This window comes from Pangasianodon hypophthalmus, chromosome 17, assembly GCF_027358585.1.
Source record: "Pangasianodon hypophthalmus isolate fPanHyp1 chromosome 17, fPanHyp1.pri, whole genome shotgun sequence".
Taxonomy (NCBI): Eukaryota; Metazoa; Chordata; class Actinopteri; order Siluriformes; family Pangasiidae; genus Pangasianodon; species Pangasianodon hypophthalmus.
This window is the reverse complement of record NC_069726.1, coordinates 467,206-491,291: the sequence shown is the minus strand read 5'-3', so window position 1 is coordinate 491,291 and position 24,086 is coordinate 467,206. Positions and strand designations below refer to the sequence as shown.

At 41.8% G+C, this 24,086-nt stretch overlaps 2 protein-coding genes across 6 annotated transcripts in view; both read left to right on the top strand.

The window, feature by feature from the left end:
* The window catches only part of zgc:153345 (uncharacterized protein LOC566129 homolog), a 7,475-nt gene extending 3,185 nt beyond the window's left edge, over positions 1-4,290 (top strand). For all 3 annotated transcript variants that reach the window (XM_026909727.3, XM_034312321.2, XM_034312322.2), the window contains exons 7-13: positions 1-29; positions 404-506; positions 659-717; positions 1,371-1,476; positions 1,815-1,899; positions 2,251-2,395; positions 2,713-4,290. The exon at positions 1-29 is cut by the window's left edge and continues 52 nt beyond it. In XM_026909727.3, the coding sequence (XP_026765528.3) occupies positions 1-29; positions 404-506; positions 659-717; positions 1,371-1,476; positions 1,815-1,899; positions 2,251-2,395; positions 2,713-4,049 (1,864 nt within the window). In that variant the 3' untranslated portion in view covers positions 4,050-4,290. The remainder of the gene's footprint in view (positions 30-403; positions 507-658; positions 718-1,370; positions 1,477-1,814; positions 1,900-2,250; positions 2,396-2,712) is intronic.
* Positions 4,291-4,687: 397 nt separating this feature from the next.
* Positions 4,688-24,086, top strand: part of ryr1a (ryanodine receptor 1a (skeletal)) — a 35,307-nt gene continuing 15,908 nt past the window's right edge. For all 3 annotated transcript variants that reach the window (XM_053241526.1, XM_053241525.1, XM_053241527.1), the window contains exons 1-40: positions 4,688-4,834; positions 9,287-9,406; positions 9,575-9,667; positions 10,016-10,036; positions 10,153-10,227; positions 10,609-10,687; positions 10,775-10,887; positions 11,284-11,383; positions 11,484-11,577; positions 11,787-11,861; positions 11,990-12,146; positions 12,284-12,448; positions 12,846-12,967; positions 13,185-13,377; positions 13,592-13,727; positions 14,038-14,133; positions 14,224-14,342; positions 14,420-14,553; positions 14,798-15,039; positions 15,283-15,475; positions 15,981-16,200; positions 16,489-16,593; positions 16,823-16,926; positions 17,035-17,118; positions 17,316-17,475; positions 17,740-17,887; positions 17,997-18,199; positions 18,415-18,589; positions 18,863-19,071; positions 19,192-19,547; positions 19,825-19,954; positions 20,124-20,284; positions 20,584-20,746; positions 21,017-21,103; positions 21,366-21,592; positions 21,680-22,109; positions 22,215-22,799; positions 23,369-23,569; positions 23,703-23,814; positions 23,928-24,071. In XM_053241526.1, coding sequence (XP_053097501.1) covers positions 4,787-4,834; positions 9,287-9,406; positions 9,575-9,667; positions 10,016-10,036; positions 10,153-10,227; positions 10,609-10,687; positions 10,775-10,887; positions 11,284-11,383; positions 11,484-11,577; positions 11,787-11,861; positions 11,990-12,146; positions 12,284-12,448; positions 12,846-12,967; positions 13,185-13,377; positions 13,592-13,727; positions 14,038-14,133; positions 14,224-14,342; positions 14,420-14,553; positions 14,798-15,039; positions 15,283-15,475; positions 15,981-16,200; positions 16,489-16,593; positions 16,823-16,926; positions 17,035-17,118; positions 17,316-17,475; positions 17,740-17,887; positions 17,997-18,199; positions 18,415-18,589; positions 18,863-19,071; positions 19,192-19,547; positions 19,825-19,954; positions 20,124-20,284; positions 20,584-20,746; positions 21,017-21,103; positions 21,366-21,592; positions 21,680-22,109; positions 22,215-22,799; positions 23,369-23,569; positions 23,703-23,814; positions 23,928-24,071 — 6,379 coding nt within the window. In that variant the 5' untranslated portion in view covers positions 4,688-4,786. The remainder of the gene's footprint in view (positions 4,835-9,286; positions 9,407-9,574; positions 9,668-10,015; positions 10,037-10,152; positions 10,228-10,608; positions 10,688-10,774; positions 10,888-11,283; positions 11,384-11,483; positions 11,578-11,786; positions 11,862-11,989; positions 12,147-12,283; positions 12,449-12,845; positions 12,968-13,184; positions 13,378-13,591; positions 13,728-14,037; positions 14,134-14,223; positions 14,343-14,419; positions 14,554-14,797; positions 15,040-15,282; positions 15,476-15,980; positions 16,201-16,488; positions 16,594-16,822; positions 16,927-17,034; positions 17,119-17,315; positions 17,476-17,739; positions 17,888-17,996; positions 18,200-18,414; positions 18,590-18,862; positions 19,072-19,191; positions 19,548-19,824; positions 19,955-20,123; positions 20,285-20,583; positions 20,747-21,016; positions 21,104-21,365; positions 21,593-21,679; positions 22,110-22,214; positions 22,800-23,368; positions 23,570-23,702; positions 23,815-23,927; positions 24,072-24,086) is intronic.

Here is a 24,086-nt window from a genome sequence, read left to right as displayed (position 1 = left end):
TCCCTCTCTGTCCTTAGACGCCTCATCAGGTAAAAGAGCACCGTCACCTGACACACTGATCATCATCATCATCATCATCATCATCAGATCATCCAACATTCATATTAACAGCATCACATCAGTGCTTTAGGTTTTCCTGCTCGTATAAACACCTCGCAGCTTCTGGGTACAGAGCATGTCTCGACCGTTTGATATTTTAGCGTAAAAACGGACATTGTGTTGTTTTGTTTGTTTGTTTATTTGTTAAAATGTCCTTTTAATGGCCGTCTGAAGCACTAATTTGTCAGTAGAGAGCCAGCTTGTGTGCAGGTTAAACTCCAGCAGCAGTTTTGTGTTTCTGTGTTGTGAGAGAGGTTTAATGTGTGTGGACGTAAACACCAGCGTTTATTAAAATGTTAAACAGGACCTCCGCTGTCCAAAAGTCCCACGCCTCAGTCTCCAAACACGGTGAAGCGCAAAGCCTCGGAGGACAGCGCGCCTGAAGTGAGCGGATCTGCCAGAAAGCGGTACAGACATGAACATTTCCACTGTTCTGTATTTCCACTTACAGGCTTCATCTTTATCAGATTTGTTTATAACGATGATGGAGAGGTTTAATTCACTCTGATGTCCTGTATTCTGCGTTATTGATGTTTATTTCTGTTATTTGAGTTTGCAGGCGTTCGCTGCACGACCTCAGAGCCGACACGCCGTCCATCAGCAGCCAGTCCGCAGACGGTGAGTTCATTTCAGCAAAACAGTAATAACAACAATAATAATAATAATAATAAAAATAGTCAGATGAAAAAGTCCAGCTGAAGACAATAATAATTTTAAAATAACAATACAATGCAATAATAAATATTAAACAGTAACGATAACAATGTTGAAATAATGATTAAAAATACAAGTTAAAAGTCCTACACCAGAGGAATTTCATAACTATAATATTAGAAACCCATAAATTATAGACAATCCATTGTACATTATTGTATTAATCAGAATAAACACATTTAAAGTGGATTAAAGAGATTATTTACACGTAACTTTACAGCTTCATTTATTCTTTACTTTAAACAGTTATTCAGGATCTCGTACAATAACTTCCTCTGGTGTTTGGGTTTGAGAACAGCGCTGGATTTTTAAACTTGCCATCTAGAACCTAACAGATGTTCTGGACCCTAAGTGACTGCAGGATGTTAGACTTTAGCAGGAAACTGAATAAATAAATCAGGCTTTTTATTAAATATCAAACAATATTAAGTGTTAATTATGTCACACTCATGGGATTATATTCTTTACCACTCAGGTTTAATCTACTCAACATCTCATATAGCTTCATTATAAATCTGATTATGAAGTGAATAATGATCAGACTGTATTATAATCAGATCTGACAGGAGGTCCGAGTCCTCAGGAGGTGAAGAGCGGTGATGATTCACACTGCAGCGTTTCAGAGAAGACGACTCAAATACGAGTGCAGAGGAAATCACACCGGTCAGCTTATTACGCATGTTCCACCTGTGTGTGAGAGTGTGTGTGTGTGTGTGTGTGTGTGTGTGTGTGCGTGTGTGTGCGTGTGTCCATCCAGGAAATGGGTGAGTGAAATAAAATGAGAGTTAATGGAGTTCTTCTGTCTTGCTTTTATGGTAATAATTATAAAAGTTATGAGTGAGTGGATCTTCTGGAGTAATGTGGGGTTAAATCCTGTGATCACTGAGTTTCACATCAGTCTGCGGTTTTCTTTACACTTTTCACGTTTCTGCTTTGGTTTTGATTAAAATGTGGAGAAATGGGACTAAATGTAAATTGTGTTGTGTTTTTTTTCCCTTTAGAGCTCCAAAGCAGGAGGACCGCGTGCGGCGCAGGAGGAGATCTCTCCGTTTCTTCTCCATGACGAGCAGCAGCAGCGGGAGTCCTGTACGCTCTCAAACACAAACCATACAAATCTGAATCAGTTCTGATTGTGTACTGATGGAGAGTGTGTGTGTGTGGGTGTGGGTGTGTGTGTGTGTGTGTGTATCAGGTGTCATTTAGAGACTGCAATGATGAACACTTAAATTTATTACTTACTTGTGTGTTTATTTTATAAACTGAAGTGATATTCACATAGACTTCTCTCCAGTTCCCAGCAACTCAGGAAGAAATAAAGTGAATAAAAATCAGTTCTTGGACTTGACTACAAACATGAATGTGACATTTTGTTCCTGAATGTCTTTATGAATTCTGTCGTTTTGATTATTGATATTTCATGGTGTTATTTCTGAGCAGGCTCTCAGTGTGACGCCATGCGATGATCCTGAAAAGTGTTCGAGCTCCTACAGTAAACTCCACAACAGTAAGAAGACTCTGTCGAACTCGGACAGCGACTCATCACTGAAAATACCCTTAATACTGATAGAGGAACCGGGACGAGGTTTGGAGCTTTTATGATTTTTGCTGTAATATTTTAGTACTTTAAAATCCTGACAAAAACCAGCCTGAATTTATTCGATTTATTAATTTATTCAGTTATTAAAACAGCTGTATGAGAAATTTTCCTGTGAAACAGAAGTGTGACAGGAACACATCACTCATAACACTGGACTATATTCCTGTTCCTTCCCTAATCACGGACACGGATGTGGACTCGGTCAGCGAGCTGCTCCGTGTTCATGTTCTCTGTGGCTTCCTGAAAATCTGGAGCAGAAAATCTGGGGTTTTGCTTTTGTTTAAATTCTGTCTGTGTTGCAGTCGTAATCGGGAGTGAAGTGGACGACGATCCGGAGCTTCTCAACTGCAGTTTTGTGGAGAATCCTGACGACGCATCGGGATCCGAATGTGAGGAAACGTTACGAGGACGTCGGCAGCAGGAGAGCGAGGAAGCGCCTGACGACGAGCGCTGGGTTTTGCTGGACGACGGAAATCCAGAAGTCATTGTGGAATATGACGTGACTCAGAAGGAGAGCCACAGACAGGAAGTGGAAAGTCCAAAGACAGGAGATGGAGTTAAGAGGGAGGAACAGGAAACAGAGACACTTTCCAAACCCAAAAAGAGGAAAAGCAGTTCTAAGAAGCGTTCTGGACCGCGTCGCTCCATCAGCATGCCCGAGGTGGCTTTAGATCCACATTCAGACGAGGTAGACGAAGTTCAGCCGGACATTAGGACAAACGAGACCACGTTTAATGATGACATGTGGTCCACGTCTGTCACTCTGCCTCTCAAAAAGTCTGGAGGAAAAGGAAAGGAAGGGCGAGAGCTGAGGAGGAGATACGGCACGTTTCACGAGCGGAAGAAGGAGAAAGGGTCTGATTCAGATCTAAAGAAGGTGAATCCTCGGCTGTCGATGGCTGAGAGGTTCAGGAGCTTCAGCGTTCTTGCTTCGTTTCTCCGCACACCGACGGTTCGTCTGCGCAGACAGGGAGCGAGAAGGTTCAGCCGCTCGTTCAGTGATGAAGCCGTTCAGGAGGATCAGCAGGCCTTCCTGGAGCTAAACGACGAACTAACAGACTCTGAGGAACCCAACGAGGAGCTGCTTCCAGATCATTCACCAAGTCCTTCTTCTCCTTCATCATCTCCTCCAGAAGATCTGACTTTGATTGGCTCGTCACAGAAATCAGAAGAGGATGAAAATCTCCAGATTAACGAGTGTGTGATGTCAGAGACGCTGAAAGTGGATGAATTCGATTTGGACGAGATGTTTGAGCAGCAGTGTCACGTCACAGAACGTCACCACGAGCATGAGAAAGACTCGGACACCTCCTGGGACGTGCAGTTTGATGGATCTACGCCATCGAGCCAGCGGAGGGCGTCGTTCAGTTCCCCTGCAGACTCGTGCGCTTTCACAGCCTCTGAAACCGAGCCGCTCTCTCCGCAGTACGAAACGTCTCCGTGTAAGACCTTCAGCTGCCTGTCGTTTGACGGCGTGTTTTCCATCAGCACTGTGAGTGAGAAGTGTTCCCTCTCCCTCGACCTTTCACCTCCGACCTTCCAGTTCAGGCCTCGGGGCTCCAGGAGGCTCTACAGAGACTCTCCACGCTGGCCTTCTCACGAAGTGCGCATGACCACGTGGAAACCGTTACCCCTCTAGCTCATCTCACGCTTCCTCTGTGTGGTTTCTCTCTGGCTTTCTCCACTTTTAAAATATACGTGTGTATTTATATACAGGAAGCACACACTCTCTCACCCCACACTCTCACCCCACACTCTCTCACCCGCGTGTATACAGTCACAAATTACTGATTAATGTCTGTGTGCCTTTTATTTTACTGTTTGCCAAATCAGTTTGTAACTTTTGTTTGTTCTTAATAAAAATTTACTTGTTCTGTTTATCTATATTTTTATTATTATTGTTATAATAATTGTCAGTGTCATATAGAAGATTAGAGAAAGTCATTATATGTTCATGTTAGAACACACACACACATCCCTGGGTGTGTAAAAGGCGTTTTTATTACTATTATTATTATTATTATTATTATTATTATTATTATTGTTGTTATTATCATTGTTGTTATTGTTGAATAATAATTGCAAGTGGGTGCTAGAAAGTGGTGTGTTAACAAAGGAAGTGGTGTGTTAACAAAGTGAGAGATATGGTGTGTGTGTGTGTGTCCGTGTCCGTGTCCACCCACTGCTTGTGGACAAAAAAAGAGAGAGACCCCCTCTCTGAACTACAGCTAAAGAATGCCCTTCAAAACACACACACACACACACACACACACACACACACACACACACACACACACACACACACACTGAATGCAGGCTAGTGGAGTGAACAGCAGTGAGACTGTCAGTGTGAGAGAGTGATAAAGGGAAGACAGCATGGCTGAAGGAGGAGAAGGAGAAGAAGAGATTCAGTTTGTACGGACGGTGAGTAAATTTGGATTAAAGTTATTGATTAATTGGAGCTTTCACATCACAAGCGCTTTCATTATGTTTTGTGATATTTGCTTATCTTATTGACATCATTTACAATATCGTGTCCAGCGTCTGTCCTCCATGCTGTTCACACTTTCATAAACACTTTCCTGGGGAACAGAGTTATGGGATTGCTTTCTCCAAGAAGGATCTGTAGAAGGATCTCTTGAAGGTAGAAAGATCTGTAGGAGGCAGAAGGATCTGTAGAAGGATCTGTAGAAGGCAGAAGGATCTGTAGAAGGATCTGTAGGAGGCAGAAGGATCTGTAGGAGGATCTGTAGAAGGTAGAAAGATTTGTAGGAGGATCTGTAGAAGGTAGAAAGATTTGTAGAAGGATCTCTTGAAGGCAGAAAGATCTGTAGAAGGATCTGTAGGAGGATCTGTAGAAGGCAGCTGCCCCGTGTGGCCTGCTTTCAAACCGAGCACAGCATGTGGTGAAATCCTAAAGTACTTAAACTTTCAGTGTATTATTCAGTAACTGTGATGAAGTTAAAAGTGTTTAAAGTGTGAGTCTGGGACAGTCGAAGTCACCTGCTGGTTTAAAGGGTTTTGTTAGTGGTGTAAGATTTAGTAATGTCTGTAAGCGTGTCCCGATAATCAGTTATGCGTCACATCGTGATAGTCAGCGCACACACTATTCAAAATAACATCTCTGCTACTCATTCTGTTTCATCTGGAAGAAATAAACTCAGAAATCAGGATAAGGAAAGCTGTCTTCTATCTCACAATCCTGACAAGAGCTCAGTAAAGCGTGATAAGAATAAAGCTAACACTGTGATAAAACTGTAATTATCATTACATGGAAATCTAATATAGCACAAGAGCCTTCACCATCAGTAACACATTATTTATATAATTAATATATACACATGTTAAATATAACACTATATAGTCTTTTGGATCCTGTTTGCTATAGAGCTGCAGATTGGCATGAACAGGTGTGTGGCATTGTTATCTATTTATAATAGAGCTGAGAGACACAGTGACACACACACACACACACACACACAGAGGTCTGTGGACTGTGATTTATGACCCTGAAACCAAAATGGCTTCTGGTTTTTATGGAACATCTCCACAGTTCAACCTGTAATCAAAACTGGCTGAAAAAGAAAAAGATTTCATAAATTTCATGAATGTAGTTTATAATAATAATAATAATAATAATAATAGTAATAAAAGTAATAATAGGATTTATTTATAAAGCTGGTTTCATACATTTCAAATGTAGGGTATAATATGACCATCACAGATGATGATGAAGAAGAATTTTAATAATATTAAACAATAAAAGGAATAATAAGACGATTTTTTCCCCATATTTGAATCATAATTACAATAAAACTGCAAAGTGCAATAAATATTGCCATTATTCTGAGGAAGAGGACACAAAACCCAGAACAATGCTGCTTATATATCTGATAATAATGTTACCACAGACATCACTGTTCATCTGTACGGATAATTAAGTGATAAGTGGAGTACAAAAATCATCGAGTGTGTGATGAAGTCTGAGTATCAGTGTGTAGGCAGTTCATCTCTAACTGGGAACATGAGAGCAAACTGTGTTTAAAAATAAAAAAGATATAAAAGAATTTTGGTATTTGTACACAAATGTTTAAACGTGTTAGTTTCAGATCAGGTTTAAGTTTAAGATAAGTTTAAGTTTCACTCAGACATTTTGGATGATTTTTAAATTCAGGATCAATCCCTTTAGAAATCTGTTTTAATTGTCAAAATAATATCTTGATATTCTGAAGAACGAAAAACAGCATTTAACATCATTCAGTTTCTAAAACTAGATTTCATTTGACTTTAGTTGTCGTTAGATTTTCATGAAGAGTTTATAATTTTCAGGTTAATGTGCTGTAGATGGAGTGAACACTGCTAAACTTAATAAAAACTGAATACTGAATAGTGGTTTTAAAGTGACATCCTCTCTTTCTCCAGCTCTATATTTACACGGTGAGGACGGATTCATGACTCGCTCAGACACAGCTGTGTGTTTCTGTCTATTTCAAAAATGTATGACATGATGTTCTGATTTAATGACAGTGATCATTGGTTCAACATTAAACATCATTAATGCAATAATTCGACACAATGATAGAGTACAGTGCATAAATATCATCACAGTGCAGGAATTAATAATAAGTACATATTTAAAGCCATATTAAAGACTTCATATGGACATTAACTGGATCGGTGTCTGTGTTAAACTGTGGTAATAGACTACAGCAAGCACAGAGTATTTCTATTATAGTTTGATGATTATGGTCTATTTGCATGCTTATATCACACACACACACACACACACACACACACACACACACACACACACACACACACTGCTTAATCCCCTATAAATGTACTCTGGCTGTAACTCGAGCCTCGTATTATCATCACGAGGTTATTCAGAATCTGCTGTAAATGACCGCCATGACAAAACAACATCTCACACATCAACGCTCATTTTAAAACATGAAGAACAAACATCATTTTCCAGGACAAGGATTAAACATCATCAGAATGATAAATCTGTCCTTCTCTACACTCTTTCAGCATTCCTTATATGCATATAAAGTAGAGCTTTTCAGTCATATCAGGATGAGGCAGAACATTTTCGTGTAAGAATTAAAGATATACAGCAGTTTATCATCATCACTACAGATGTGGCATTGTGTGAAATTTGAAATAGCTTTGCATAAATTATAATTTCGTTGAAACATTCAGTCAGAGAGTCTCATTTATTCTCGGAAAAAGGTCCTGTACCTTTCCTTTTCACTGCTCTACCTTCAAGGGTACATAATTAACTTTTAGAGTAATACTTACAGATAATAAAGCACAAACAAAAAAAAGCAACAAAAAACAAAACAAAACAAAAAACATAGTAAATGTACAAAGGTCACAAGGAACCGAGTGTACAATGGGAAGTTGGAAATTTTAAAAATTTTATATAATTTTGAAAAAAATATATATTTTCGTGGTAAAATCACTATTTGTTTTTTAATGGAATTGTTATTTTATTGAAAAAGTGGACATTTGCACTTCACATTCACCTTTGCAGTGTTTTTTTTTTTTTTTTTTTTTTTTGAAGAATTATGCAGTGATTAATATAATCAATTTCAAATATTTGGTAATATGATTTAAAACAGTATATTAATATAATATATTAAGTTAAGAGACATGAAACTGCTATTATAGACACACATTGAGAGCTATATGAACTTCTTATGGTTGATATTCTTTCTGATTAGCTAGCTAGGCTGCTAAACTCTAATTAACTAAGCTAAAATACCACATTATTGAACGCTGGATTAAAAGTGGATAGTAGTTATCAGCTAAAATTGTTTTAATAATGATAGTAAATAATTCGTATCACTTTTTAAGAACAATATTCATAACAACTTGAATTGTTTAATATCTCTGCTTGTTAGCATGCTAGAGAGCCATGGTGTATTATAAGAGAATAATTCATTAAAGAATTAATATGGATTATGTCCCCTTTAGCATTTTTAATAAAATGTAATAAAATGTATTTATTTATAAAAACTATTCTAGTCGTAATGTTAGTTCTCTATAAGATAAAGTTAATGCTATAAGATGCTAGAGGCTAATCAGAGGAACAGCTCGCGCGCTCAATTAAAAAATTCAAAAACTGGCGCGTGAAGCTTTTTTTTTAAAATGCTAACGGCTGCGCGCTAACGGACACACTGATTACCTCAGGAAGTGAACTGTAATAGCACATTTGGTAGCATGACAAAATAGCACATTAGTAAATGATATTAATATAGTGGGGGACGTAAAACTATTCTACTAATATTTATATTTATAGTTATAATATTTAGATTTTAACCACTCTATTAATCGACAGTTATGAGGCTTTGATGTTTGACATTCTCGCTAGCTCGGTTGCTAAACTACTGAATTCCTGTCTACTAGCCGTGTTAGCTATAGTTGTACCAGATAAACAAATTTTAACAATGATATTTAATAATAAACCAACATTTATAACGGTTCTTCTTCTTCTTCTTCTTCTTCTTCTTCTTCTTATTATTCTGTTTAAAAATAGCATGTGATACAACTGGTTAGTTATAACACGACAGGAAGTCATATCTGTAATAATACTACTACTAATACTACTACTAAAAATTATTATTACTTTATTTTTGTATTTCTATCTTCTTCTTCTTCTTCTTCTTATTATTATATTTTTCTGGTTAAAAATAGCATGTGATACAATTGGTTAGTTCTCACAACAGGAAGTCATATCTGTAATACTACTCCTACTAATAATAATAATAATAATTTTTTTATTTTAGTATTTCTTTATTATCATTATTATTATTATTATTATTATTATTATTAATGTCATATACATTGTGTGTGTGTGTGTGTGTGCAGGAGGATCAGGTGGTGCTGCAGTGTACAGCCACTATACTGAAGGAGCAGATTAAACTCTGCTTGTCCTGTGAGGGATTTGGAAATCGACTCTGCTTCCTCGAGACAACATCTAATGCTCACGTAACAGCTTTAAACGTTGACCTTCACGCTTGCTGAATGATCCTTACCTGGCTCGAACTTAGAAATCACTGACCCAGAACTTACAGATACTTGCAAACCCGTTATTGTGATCAGTTATTATGTGTTATTTGTAGAGATATATGAGCGATATGAGGTTTTATGTTTCAGAATGTGCCACCCGATCTGGCCATCTGTGTCTTCATCCTGGAGCAGTCGTTATCTGTACGAGCTCTACAGGAGATGCTCTCTCATACCAGCGAGGTGAAAAAAATACTTTAAGTCTAAATTGAATAACATTTTCTAAGAGCTAGTCTCAATGAAGTGTTCAGTAGGTGTATAATATGATTCAGTACTTTATCAGAAAAATATAGAAACTCCTCTTTAAAATACTGCACAATTACTTGTAGCAGATTTCCCCTGGAAGTAATGATAGATTGTGAGCACATGTCTGTGGTGGTCTAGCATAACTTTAGCTGTATTGATATATCAGGTTCATTATCATGGTTTAAACTGAACAATCCCAATTTATTCAGGTTTAAAAAAGATAAATACTTGTTTGGATGTTATGTTTTTTCACCATGATTATTCCCCTGTTCTTTCCCTCATTAGGATGTGGATTTGGATAAATGGGTATGTTACATTTTTCTGTTCTTTCCAAACTGTTCTCTTGTCACATTAGGCATTGTATTAAAGTAATATAATCCAACTGCTGACTGGATTATTATGACGTTTTCTCTTATTCAAAGTCATCACAAGGCGGAGGCCATCGGACGCTGCTGTATGGACACGCCATCCTGCTCAGACACACACACTCGGGCATGGTGAGCCATGAGACCTCTGGTACACAGGTTCTCAGACTATTTAAACCATGGACACCTTTCAGTGTAAAAAAACATTGCATGGACTCCTTCTGTCCATATTTATTTTATGAAGATAATGCCTGGACCATGGTTTCAGTAAACACTAAACAGACATGCAGTTTATTATGGAGTTTACATGTGTTGTTGAGCTTACTTTCTGTTTAAAGTCAATAAGAACACACATTTTTGGACTTGTATTTGTAAAGACTAAAATTATATTAGTTGTGCTCTGTATTCTGACAGCTAATGAAATAAAAACAGTTCCTGGTTGTGCACCAAGACTGTGATTTATTACTTTGTGGATTTAATAAGATTGTCTGGTCTCGCTCCGCTCTGCTGCAGTATCTGAGCTGTTTGACAACGTCACGGTCCCTCACAGACAAGCTGGCCTTTGACGTTGGCTTACAGGAAGACTCGACAGGTGATTAGCACAGTTCACAATAAATTTGACAGTGCAGTTTGGCATGGAGTGTGTGAAAGGTGACAGGTGTGCTGGTATGTGTGGCAGGTGAGGCATGTTGGTGGACGATCCATCCTGCTTCTAAGCAAAGGTCAGAGGGTGAGAAGGTCAGAGTGGGTGACGACCTCATCCTGGTCAGTGTGTCATCGGAAAGGTACCTGGTACGTATCCTGGTAATTTTTTGAGCAAAAACAAACAAACAAACAAATTGTGTTCCAGCTTTCAGCAGGCACTTCAAATTCAATATAAAAACTGACTGATATGTCCAGTTGGTCACTAGGGTGCTATTCCTGTTTACAAAATGAATAATTGTTGTCTTGTTGTTAGGAGTAAATGTAAAAGGTTTCTACATATAAACAATAGGAGGAGACAAAAAAATAGCTGTAGCCATGGAAACCATGATGGAATAAGTTGCCTAGCAGGCCCGTCACAAGACAGACAAAATAGAAATGCTAGTAAATGACGCTTTTTACGCTTAACAAATAGATGAGCATCCTGTTGGAGTCAGTATCACTTACAGATCGCTGTCACTTTCTGATTACGATGTGCGTTTGCAGCATCTGTCCTACGCGAGTGGAGACCTCATGGTGGACGCCTCCTTCATGCAGACGCTGTGGAACATGAACCCAGTGTCCAGTGGATGTGAGCTGGTTGAAGGTCAGTTAAAGGTTATTCAGACTTATTTAGTGATGCTTGTTACACTCAAAGCCTCTTTTTTATTTTCATGTTTTGCACTTTGCATGTTTACTTTACTCAGGGTATTTGACTGGAGGATACGTGCTTCGACTCTTCCACGGCCACATGGATGAGTGTTTGGCCATTCCTGCTGCTGACCAAGGGGAGGAGCGCAAGTGAGATAACACACACACACATACACACACACACACACAATGGCAAGTTCATAGGTAGAGCTTTATCTACTTCTCATTGGACTGCTGATAAAGAAAAGATGAAGGCTGTCACTGGAATGGGTGAAGAAACCCACTGGTCTTAAACATAACTTGTAAATGCTCTCTTAGTGAATTCAGTGTTTTGGATCTGCTTTGTGTGAAATGTTCAGAAATGCCCATTACGAGGGAGGAGCGGTGTGCAGTCATGCCAGATCTCTGTGGAGACTCGAGCCTCTCCGGATTGGGTAAGTGTGGAAAATTTGGAGCATCAGTGTAATGCAAACACACTCCTGCATTTTTACATTTAATACATTTCAGATGATCTAACTGATAAAAACTGTACCTCTGTTTTTTTTCCCTCTTTGTGCCACAGGTGGAGTGGAGGCCATATTAAATGGGGTCAGCCGTTCAGAGTGCGTCACATCACTACAGGTCGATATTTGTGTTTAGATGATGAGAAGGGCCTGCTGGTGGTGGATCCTGAGAAAGCAAACACGAACAGCTCTGCATTCTGCTTTCGAGCCTCAAAGGTCAGTGTTTTGAATGTTTCTGTACACACCAGACACCGTATGAAAGGATCTTTAATGGGACATTAACCTGGACATTGAAACATATTAGTGATGGTGTGATGATCTGTGATGTCTGTCCGTGTGTGTTGTCGGAGCAGGAGAAGACAGAAGTGGCTCAGAAGCGTGATGTGGAAGGGATGGGCGCTCCAGAGATAAAGTACGGCGAGTCCATGTGCTTTGTGCAGCATGTAGCTACAGGCCTGTGGCTCACCTACGCCTCTGTAGATGCTAAATCTGCTCGCCTGGGGCCTGTGAAGCGGAAGGTAACTAGGACACTTACATGGATATGAGTGGATATACGTATACAGCTGGCTTCAAAAGTCTGAGTGCCCTGCTAGAACTGTGTTTATTTTATCATATTCGATCCTAATTAATTTTAATTAATTAATATTTCTATTGACCGAGTATCAGAGCCAATATTGTTGCATCACTGTAATTTTAGTTATTAGATTGATGAAATAATTAAGAAATAAACCTGCTCTTTATAGTGACTTAGTGTTTCCTGCTTTATTAAATTATAAAATTATTTTTAAAAATCCTGTTTTTTTTGTTTTCAGTCACGTTGTAGGTGATCATGAATGTAAAGAATGCACTGTTGTTGTTGTTGTTGTTGTTATTGCGCAGTACTTGTGGTGTTAAAGCTGTGGTTTGTGTGCATAGGCAATTCTTCATCAGGAAGGTCACATGGATGACGCTCTGACCGTCGCTCGCTCTCAGACTGAAGAGTCTCAGGCTGCTAGAATGATCTACAGCACTGCTGGCCTCTTCACCCAGTTCATCAAGTACACACACACACACACACACACACACACACACACACTTACTGTGACACACTTCTACTGCTCTCGTTATATACTAATATCCTGCTGTTATGCACCTTTAGCATTACTGGTGTGGAAGCTGTGGCATAAAGTTTACAGCCTGATAACATGTAATGTATATCCTTCAACAAATAGATTCATATCCTGTAAAACAGACATCTGTCTCTCTTTTCCGCAGGAGTTTGGACTCTCTGAGTGGGAAGAATAAAAGTGCTGCTGCTCCTCCTCCATCTCTCCCACTGGATTCTGTTGTCCTCTCGCTCCAGGATCTGATCTTCTACTTCAGACCTCCAGAGGAGGAGCTGGAGCATGAGGAGAAACAGAGCAAACTGAGATCCCTCAAAAATCGCCAGAACCTGTTTCAGGAAGAGGTGGACCATTTTACACACACACACACACACACACACACACACACATCAAACAAACACATACATGACGATATGAAAAAGCTCTTTTCTGGTCAAGATCTATATTGCAGTCTTAGCTTAGAAGGAATTGGAATGCTTAGGATGCAAAAGTGTGTAGGGAATGATCAGTGTGTGTGTGTGTGTGTGTGTGTGTGTCTGTGTGTGTGTGTGTGTGTAGGGGATGATCACTCTGGTGTTGGACTGCATCGATCGTCTGAATGTCTACAACACTGCAGCTCATTTTTCCGAGTTCGCTGGAGAAGAGGCAGCTGAGTCCTGGAAGGAGATTGTTAACCTGCTCTATGAGCTGCTGGGTAACTAACACACACACACACACACACACACGCACACACACACACGCACACACACACACACACACGCGCGCACACACACACGCGCACACACACACAGTAAAGAGACAGTCGCCTCGGCCATGTGCCATCACTAGAGGGAGCCAGAGAGCACTGTCTTAATTATAACCCTGTGTAAAGCTGTATGTATATAAAGTGTCTTTGCATTTGATAAAGGTACTAAATAGGATAGTTATTTATTATTCTAAATGCCACTTTATAAATATCTGTAACTGTGTGATGCAGTCATAGATGAAGCGTGTGTGTTCTCTAGCATCTCTGATTAGAGGGAACAGGGCGAACTGCGCACTCTTCTGTGACAATCTGGACTGGCTGGTCAGCAAACTGGACCGACTGGAGGCCTCATCAGGTAAACAATCTCTTACTGTATACGACCAGGTCTAACAGTTTATGTGCAGCTATTTCTGTTTATTAATTCTCAAACACCACCCTGTTGCAGGCATTCTGGAGGTGCTGTACTGCATTCTCATCGAAAGCCCTGAGGTGTTAAACATTATCCAGGAGAACCACATCAAGTCCATCATCGCTCTGCTGGACAAACATGGACGCAATCACAAGGTATGCATCACCACTCAGCTCTCAGAGATGATCTAACCTGTACCTAATCCACGTTCTCCGTTCTCTCTGTTCTCTAGGTGTTGGACGTACTCTGCTCGCTGTGTGTGTGTAACGGTGTGGCTGTGAGGTCCAATCAGAATCTCATCACAGAGAATCTACTTCCACGTCGTGACCTTTTGCTCCAAACACAAATCATTAATTATGTCACAAGGTGATTATTCAGCAGAAAGGTACAGCTGGACTGTTTCCCAACACTGAGAACGTAAAGAATGGACTCTTTTACCTAGAAAGTATGTTATAGCCAAGTTACCATGGAAGAACGCAGGAACTCAATAGAGAACACACCTATAAGAGCCTCCAGCTTTATCGCTAACATGATACATTTTCTGCAGCTGTATGTTTTTATCAGTCACAGAACCATTTAATGCTTCTTATTGTTTATTTCTGTTTTGCAGCATGAGGCCAAACATCTTCCTGGGGACCTGTGAGGGATCCACACAGTATAAGAAGTGGTATTATGAGCTGATCGTGGATCACGTGGAGCCGTTTTTGACGGCCCAGGTGGGTCACCTGCGGGTGGGCTGGGCGCTGACTGAGGGTTACAGCCCGTACCCTGGTGGAGGAGAGGGCTGGGGCAGTAATGGTGTAGGAGATGACCTCTACTCCTACGGCTTTGATGGCCTCCATCTGTGGTCAGGTGAGGAACCCGTATAGAGTCATACAGGATAAGTAATAGGTCCCAAAAATCTATTCAGTTAGATTAGTTGTTGATGGACTTTCATATGGCCAGGTGTATCAGTGAGTGTCACTGAGTTAACGTTAATCCTGGTTTATTTAAATTTTGATTTAGGGAAGATTTGTTGTCCCTTCTGTAAAACTTGTTCTTATCAAACACGCTTTTCATCGGTGTCCCTCTCTGCGTTTTTGTTTCTCGGATCAGGGCGCGTCCCTCGACGTGTGGCATCGCCCAATCAGCACATTCTGGCAGCAGAAGATGTAGTGAGCTGCTGTCTGGATCTAAGCGTGCCCAGTATCTCATTCCGCATTAACGGGCATCCTGTTCAGGGCATGTTCGAGAACTTCAACCTGGACGGCCTCTTCTTCCCTGTCGTTAGCTTCTCCGCTGGAATCAAGTAAAACAGCTTTGCACCATCTAGCAGAACCTCAGCATCATTTATTAGAACCTCAGAATGTCCTAACAGAACCTCAGCATCATTTATTAGAACCTCAGAATGTCCTAACAGAACCTCAGGATCATTTATTAGAACCTCAGAATGTCCTAACAGAACCTCAGGATCATTTATTAGAACCTCAGAATGTCCTAACAGAACCTCAGCATCATTTATTAGAACCTCAGAATGTCCTAACAGAACCTCAGGATCATTTATTAGAACCTCAGAATGTCCTAACAGAACCTCAGGATCATTTATTAGAACCTCAGAATGTTCCAGTGTGTTTTTATAGAACCACAGCTGGAAAGGTGTAATAGAATTTTTTCTGAATATTTTAAAATATATTTATATATACACGTTAATAGTAATATTTATATTAAAATAGAACCCTCAGTATGATTTATTAGAACTCTCACACTGATCTCTATGATGAAGCAAACACGTAAGTTTTCTGTTGTTCGCCCAGGGTCCGGTTCCTCCTGGGTGGACGCCATGGAGACTTTAAGTTCGTTCCGCCGCCAGGATACGCTCCGTGCTACGAAGCTGTACTGCCCAAAGACAGACTTCGCATCGAGCCCATTAAGGAGTATAAAAACGACTTGAATAATGATGTGAGGAACCTGCTGGGCCCGACCCAGTCTCTGTCCCACACCGCCTTCACTCCAAATCCTGTGGACACCGTGCAGGTACAGCTGATCGTGTAGAGTCAGGTCTAAACATCTGAGTGCATCAACAAGAACTGTTTATAATTCAGTAATCAGACGGGTTATTTAACAGATTGTGATGCCGTGTGTTTCATTTCTTTGCCTACTATGTACTACACTTCTAATACACACTGTGAGTTGTGTTCTTTTAATGACAAAAGCCTGATTCTCTTCTCTTCATTTCTATTAAACTCTGTTGCCTTACATTGTTGAAGAGTGAAGTATGTCATTGCTGATCTGTGTGTTTTCCTCGTTTGATTCCACACACAGATTGTTCTTCCTCCGCATCTGGAGCGGATCAGAGAAAAGCTGGCAGAGAACAGCCACGAGCTCTGGGCCGTGACTCGCATCGAGCAGGGCTGGACTTACGGAGCTGTGAGAACACATCCGCACATCCCCTTAAACAATCTACGATTATTTAATAAATACAATTACTCTTCCTACATTTTTATAAGCTGCACGTTCTAAGCTTTACAATGTGTTTCACTTTTGGTGGGTCTTACATTTTATTTTGTTTATTTTTATTATGATTTTTTTAGTATTGTGATTAATCCAAAGGCTTGTGTCATTGAGCTCATGTTTATTCATTTTCTGTTTCTTTCAGTTCCGTGATGATAATAAAAAGCTGCATCCGTGTCTGGTGGACTTCCAGAGCCTTCCCGAGCCAGAGAGGAACTACAACCTGGCGATGTCAGGGGAAACACTCAAGTGAGTGAGAAGACGTGTGTGTGTGTGTGTGTGTTTGCGTGTTTGATATCTAATAGATGTGTGTCTGGGTGTGTAAAGTTTTGGTTTGGTTGTCTGTCTCTCCATAAGAACTCTTCTTGCGCTGGGTTGCCATGTTGGAATGGGAGATGAGAAAGCGGAGGAAAATTTGAAAAGGATCAAACTGCCCAAAACGTCAGTGACACAAACACACACACACACACACACACACAAAACACACACACACTTACACATTTTTTTTTCATAAAATCACCTCTGTAATGATTATGATTATTTGATTTTAAAAGTAATTGTTCATGTTCATTAGAGAAAAATGAACAATTGTGACCCAAACAGAATTTCAAGGTTAACGTTATAACTCCTGAATGTAGCTACATACAGAGCAACAGCTACAAACCCGCTCCTCTGGACCTGAACCATGTTAAACTGACCCCTAACCAGAACACGCTGGTGGAGCGACTCGCTGAGAACGGACACAACGTGTGGGCTCGAGACCGAGTGCGCCAGGGCTGGACTTACAGCATCGTACAGGTAAGATTCGCTAACGCTGCTCCAGGTTTGTTCCCTCTGCCTGAACATGGCCATCTATTTTATAAGCTTTTACAGGAAGTGGTTACAGTGTGCTGTACTATTTATACTTATCACTACTTTAATTTTGCTTAAATGGATTTTAATAATGGCATAAAACTAATGAAAAGATAAGACTGCAGTTTTAAACACTTACTAAACATTGTGAGGAACTTATTGTTCGAGAGTTTGCTAATGATCTCTCTGTCATGTGATGATCCTATTCAGGACATCGTAAACAAGCGTAACCCCCGCCTGGTGCCGTATAATCTCCTGGACGAGAAAACCAAGAAGACGAACAGAGACACCGTGTGCGCTGCAGTTCGAACGTTGATCGGTTACGGCTACAACATCGAGCCTCCAGACCAGGAGAGCAGTGAGTACAGTCTGAGTAGAACACACGCTGAAATATGCGGTGATAAGAGACCTGCTTTAGAGATTCATGTCTGTGTCCGCTCTGATCTGAAGTGTGTGACTCTCCTCAGGCAGCCATATCGGTAATGGCAGCGGGAATAAGATCCGCGTGTTCAGGGCTGAGAAATCGTACGCTGTGACTCAGGGAAAATGGTACTTTGAGTTTGAGGCAGTGACAGTGGGGGAGATGAGGGTCGGCTGGGCCAGACCAAACGTCCACGCTGATAAAGAACTTGGCGCAGATGACCTCGCCTATGTCTTTAACGGCTGCAAGGTATTCAGATGTGTTCTCTAATAATATAATCATTGTATATAATAAATAGTATATACTGTATATAATAAATAATTATATAAAATCACTGATTTCTTTTGTTTTCTCCATCTGCGTGTCTGGCGTGCAGTGTTGCTATTCACAGATGTTATATTAAAGTGATATAAAGACACCTGCTTTAGTGGTGATTGTGTTTCTGTGTGTTTGTGTGTGTTCAGGCTCAGCGTTGGCACGTGGGCAGCGAGCCCTTCGGTCGTCAGTGGCAGCCGGGAGACGTCGTGGGCTGCATGATCGATCTCAGTGAGCTGAACATCATGTTCACGCTAAACGGAGAGATGCTGATCAGTGACTCCGGCTCCGAGATGGCTTTCAAAGACATCGAGATTGGAGAAGGTACAAGGCTTTATGACTCCATGACGGAGTGGTCAAGGACAGGGCTTCCGTTTATATTTAACGTGAGGTGGAATCCAGTTCAAACACAGCCCATGGGACGCGGTTTACTTTTCTTTCTACAGCTGATGTGTAAAACAGACTACTGAAAGAAGAGTAACTACTGAAAGAAGAGTAACTACTGAAAGAAGAGTAATTCTCAGTGTTTGACCTCTGGGAGATAATAGTGCTCCTTCAAAGCCGTCATGGTGTTGTGTGTTTGTGGTTTTTCTCCAGGGTTCATCCCTGTGTGTAGCCTGGGCCTCTCTCAGGTGGGTCGGATCAACCTGGGCCAGAACGTCAGCAGCCTGCGGTATTTTACAATCTGCGGCCTGCAAGAAGGCTTCGAGCCCTTCGCCATCAACATGAAGCGAGACATCACCTTGTGGTTCAGCAAAAGCCTGCCGCAGTTCATTCCTGTTTTTACTGACCACACTCACATCGAGGTATAGAGTTCCATAATTACCACCATTGAAAAACACACATTATGATCAAAATGTTATGTTTCTGACACTCTGTACTAATTAAAATGTACTGTTATTTTTTCTCCCGCTGTTCGCGTGCAGGTGTCCCGTGTGGATGGCACAGTGGACAGCGCCCCCTGTCTCAAACTGATCCACAGGACATTCGGCTCCCAGAACGCCAACACGGACCTGCTCTTCTTCAGGCTGAGCATGCCCATCGAGTTCCACGAGTCGTTTAAGGTAGAGGCGGGAGCGACGCCGCTGACGCGACTCACCATCCCCGAGGACGAGGCCCTGGAGGTCGACCCCAACTCTGAATATGAGCTGCTGAAGAAGAGCGCCACCCGCAGGGAGCAGGAGGAGAAAGAAAAGGAACCGTCCGTACCCAAAGAGCTGCCGGGCACCAAGGAGGCGGAGAACGAGAAAGACACCACTACAGAGAAGAGCAAAAAGAGAGGGTGAGTGTGGATTTATTCAGAAAAATGGCATAGACTTCACACTCCAAAAGTCGGAGTCTACTGAAACTAATTTTGCTTTTATTGAGTTCTAATATGACATTTTGTTCAATTGCAGAAAATTAATTACTTATAGTGCACTAAATGGTGATCATGAGAATTATGAGACAATAAAAATAGAGTTGTCACATTTATAAATAATGTATTTGTTGATAATAACAGTGTTTGGATCTGACAGAAAACTGAACGTAAGCTATTAATGCTCCTTCTTGATTTACAGATTTTTCTCCAAAGCGAAGAAAGCTGCCTTTATCGCTCCTCCGCCTGTCGTTCCCACTGTCCCTCGCCTGGTGGAGGACGTCGTCCCCGATGATCGAGACGATGTGGACATTATTTCCAACACAACTACAGTATGGGGAGCAATTTCTCAGATTTTAATTGATGACCAACTATTTAATTTAAAGCGGAATTCAATCTTGTAGCAGCACTGTGTCAGACTGATGTTTTTAAGAACATATTGGTTCCACTGGTTATATCAGTTATCTCAAATTTTGTGTGTGTGTGTTTGTGTGTGTGTAGCATTACTACTCGGTGCGTATATTTGCGGGACAGGAGCCCAGTGGAGTGTGGGTCGGCTGGGTTACTCCTGATTACCACCAGTACGACCCTCATTTTGATATCAGTAAAGTGAGAAACGTCACAGTCACTGTGGGTGATGATAAAGGCAACATACACCACAGGTAGGCCATAATATCATCATCATTATCACCATCATCTCCATCATCATCATCATCATCACTATCATCATCATCATCATCACTATCATCGTCATCATCATCATCATCTTCTAGGCCATCAATATTTTGTATGAAGGAAGATGGTATCAGATAAAACAGAAACGTGAACAGTTGCTCATTACAATTTTGCATCCATTTTTTTCGGATCAAATCTGAAACCTCTTTTCAATTCAGATAACCCATAATGCTTTGCTCCATGCGTAATCCCTGCGTTTAAGGCTCCTGCTCTTTTTTCTGGTCAGCATGAAGCGGAGTAACTGTTACATGGTGTGGGGCGGAGAGTTCAGCGGCTCGCAACAAACACGCATCACTCAGGAGGACTTTGTCATTGGCTGCCTCGTGGATCTGGACACGGGTCTCATGACCTTCACAGCCAATGGGAAAGAGGTGAACACGTTCTACCAGGTGAGCAAGTGTTAATACAACACCGCTTTTCCGCTACCCGTTCTTTGGGATTTTACATTTTCTCATGCGTCCCTTTAATACCCCGAGTTGCACATTTTGGAGAGTCATAAATGAAACTTAGACAAACTCCTGGCTTCCAGTAAGGACAGGTGCAACACATAAAGCTGATACGTGAGAGATGCTATGTAGTAAACAAGTGTACCTAATATTTACCTGGGGCTCTGGAGCGGCTCTGCACACCTGAGTTAACAGCCAGATGGTGTGTTTCAGGTGGAGCCCAACACCAAACTCTTCCCTGCTGTTTTCTGTTTGCCCTCCAGCCAGAACATGCTGCAGGTGGAGCTCGGCAAGCTCAAGGTCTGTTATACAAATACATCTTTATATTAAAAACAAATGAAATTCTGAACTTAGAGCTGTGGGTCATGACAGAATTTAGTTTTGGGCTAGTGTTAGTGTTAAATCGTGGCATACTTAATGCAATGCTGTTATGCGGTAGAGTGCTCTTAGAGAACAAACTTAGCTTAATTGACCAGTAGTTATGCCAAAGAACACAATTTTCAGTCACAGGATATCTAGAGCAGGAACCTAAAATTAAAAATCTGACACTTTTTCTATCCAGAATATCATGCCCATCTCGGCAGCCATGTTCCGGAGCGATCGGAGGAATCCGGTCCCGCAGTGCCCTCCGCGCCTCGATGTCCAGATGCTGACGCCGGTGATCTGGAGCCGCATGCCGAACCGCTTCCTGTCCCCTGAGACGGGGCGCGTTAGCGAGAGACTCGGCTGGATGGTGCAGTGCACGGAGCCGCTCACCATGATGGCACTACACATTCCAGAGGAGAACAAGTGCGTAACAGAATTTAATTCATTTAGATATTAACGTCTATACTCTTCTAACACACTGTGTGATTGCTGGCATCTTATCACTTGTAGGTGTATTGATATCCTGGAGCTTTCGGAGCGTACGGACCTACTGAAGTTTCACCACCACACGCTGAAGCTGTATGGCTCGGTGTGCGCTCTGGGAAACAACCGCGTGGCCCACGCCCTCTGCAGCCACGTGGACGAGTCTCAGCTCTTCTACGCTATAGAGAACTCGTACCTGCCCGGCCCGATCCGCAGCGGCTACTACGACCTGCTCATCTCCATGCACCTGGAGTCGGCCAAGAGGAACCGCCTCATGACTAACCGGGAGTTTATCGTGCCCATGACGGACGAGACACGCTCCATCACGCTGAGGGCTCACACACTCCCCGCCGTGGGACGCTCCACCTGCCTCAGACCCACACTGCACTTCTCACACACCGGCTTTGTGGGCACCAATGCTGACCTGTACACTCTCAGCCCCTTCGTACCGCTGCAGGTATGGAGATTTCTGATTGGCTGTAATCACTCCATCGCCGCATGAACCGCAATACCTGAGATTGAGACATCTGATTGAACTAAATAACCTTCTTTTTCTCTCTAGATCCTGAAAGACCACGCCCTGAGCATGCTAACGGAGGCGGTGCAGGACGGAGGCCAGGCCATGCGTGATCCTGTAGGGGGCAGCGTGGAGTTCCACTTCGTTCCCATCCTGAAGCTGATCAGTACGCTGCTCATCATGGGTGTGTTTGAGGACGAAGACGTGAAACACATCCTCAAACTCATCGAGCCCACCGTGTTCCGAGAGGACAAAGGCGGTCAAGTGGAGGAGGACAAGAGCGGAGAAGGAGGAGAGCAGCAGCTCGTATCTAAAGAGGAGGGAGTGGAAGTGAAAGAAAAGGAGGAACGGGTGGATGGGTGGACTGACGACGAAGGAATGGGAGAGGAGGAAGAAGAGGAAGAGGAGCTGGAAGAGGAAGAGGAGGAGGAAGACCAGACAGAGCAGGAAGATGAGGAAGAGCAGCCTGCGCCTGAGAAGGCAGACAAAGAGAAAGCAGAGCGTAAAGGGGCGGAGCCACAGGCTGAGCTGGAGGCCAGGCCTACAGTGGGGAGGGAGGAGCCTAAAGAGGAGGAGGAAGTTGGGGAGGGGCTACTGCATATGAAACTACCTGAGTCTGTAAAGTTGCAGGTATTTCTCTACATAAAAGATCAACTTTCATATGAAGTTATAAAAACATTTTATTTATTCACTTATTCACATAGATGTGCGAATGTTATAAAATAAACTCACAATAGCGTTCTAGTGTAATGTCATTATTTCGTTTATCAAATTATGAATAATATCTGACTTTCCCATCTACTCTTCCTCCTTTCCTCATTCTGTCCATCAAACTGCTTTTCTCTCACTCCACATTTTCAGCTTTGAAGACTGTATCTAAAATTGTGCCGAAACATATAAAGTTATTTAATACTCAAAGTTACTCAAAAAGTGTTTTGAATTTTGAAATTGCTTTATAATTATGCAAATTGCAAACGCCCCCAACTCAGTCTGATTGGCTCTTCTGTCTGTTTGACACAATAACACTCGCCTGTCACATCAACACTAACTCACAATCTCCAGTAAGAAGAGCAGATCAAAACAACAGCACTTTTTTTCACTCAGGACAATTTTCACATTTGCTGTTGCGCAAAGGTTATTGTACTTAACAGCCATGTTATGAATAATTTGGTTTTTTTTTTTCACTGTCTCTTTCTTAGATGTGTACTCTGCTGCAGTATTTCTGCGACTGTGAGCTGCGTCACCGTGTTGAGGCCATCGTCGCCTTCTCTGACAGGTTCGTCACTCAGGTTCAGTCGAATCAGAAGCAGCGTTATTTCGAGCTCATGCAGGCCTTCACCATGACGGCAGCAGAGACAGCTCGCAAGACCAGAGAGTTCCGTTCACCACCACAAGAGCAGGTACGCTCGCTCGCTCGCACACACACACACACACACACACACACACACACACACACACACACCTCTTTTATTTTTTTTATACTGTGCATGAGTAGTTATGAACTCTGAACTGCCTGTGTGTCTGTGTTTGTAGATGAACATACTGATGGATTTTAAGAATTGTCCGGATGAAGAGGACCCTCCTGTTCCTGAGGAAGTCCGAGTCGAACTTCAGATGTTTCACAATGACCTGCTGGCTCACTGCGGTCAGTCAGAACTCACTCTAACCCCACTGTAGCCTTAACTACACAGCCATTCTCTACTCTGAGCCAGGACATCTTTTTTAGAAACTCTTTCCTGCTCTCTTTCTCTTGTGCAGGTATTCACGTCGAGGAACAGGAGGAGGAAGAGCATGTGGACACATCTCTGCGTGGACGGTTCTTCAGGTTACTCGAGAAAGTGAAGAGACTACGAAGGAGGAGGCAGGAGACAGAGATGGAGCCAGAGGAGGAGAAGAAACCCAGTGAGCACGGATTTG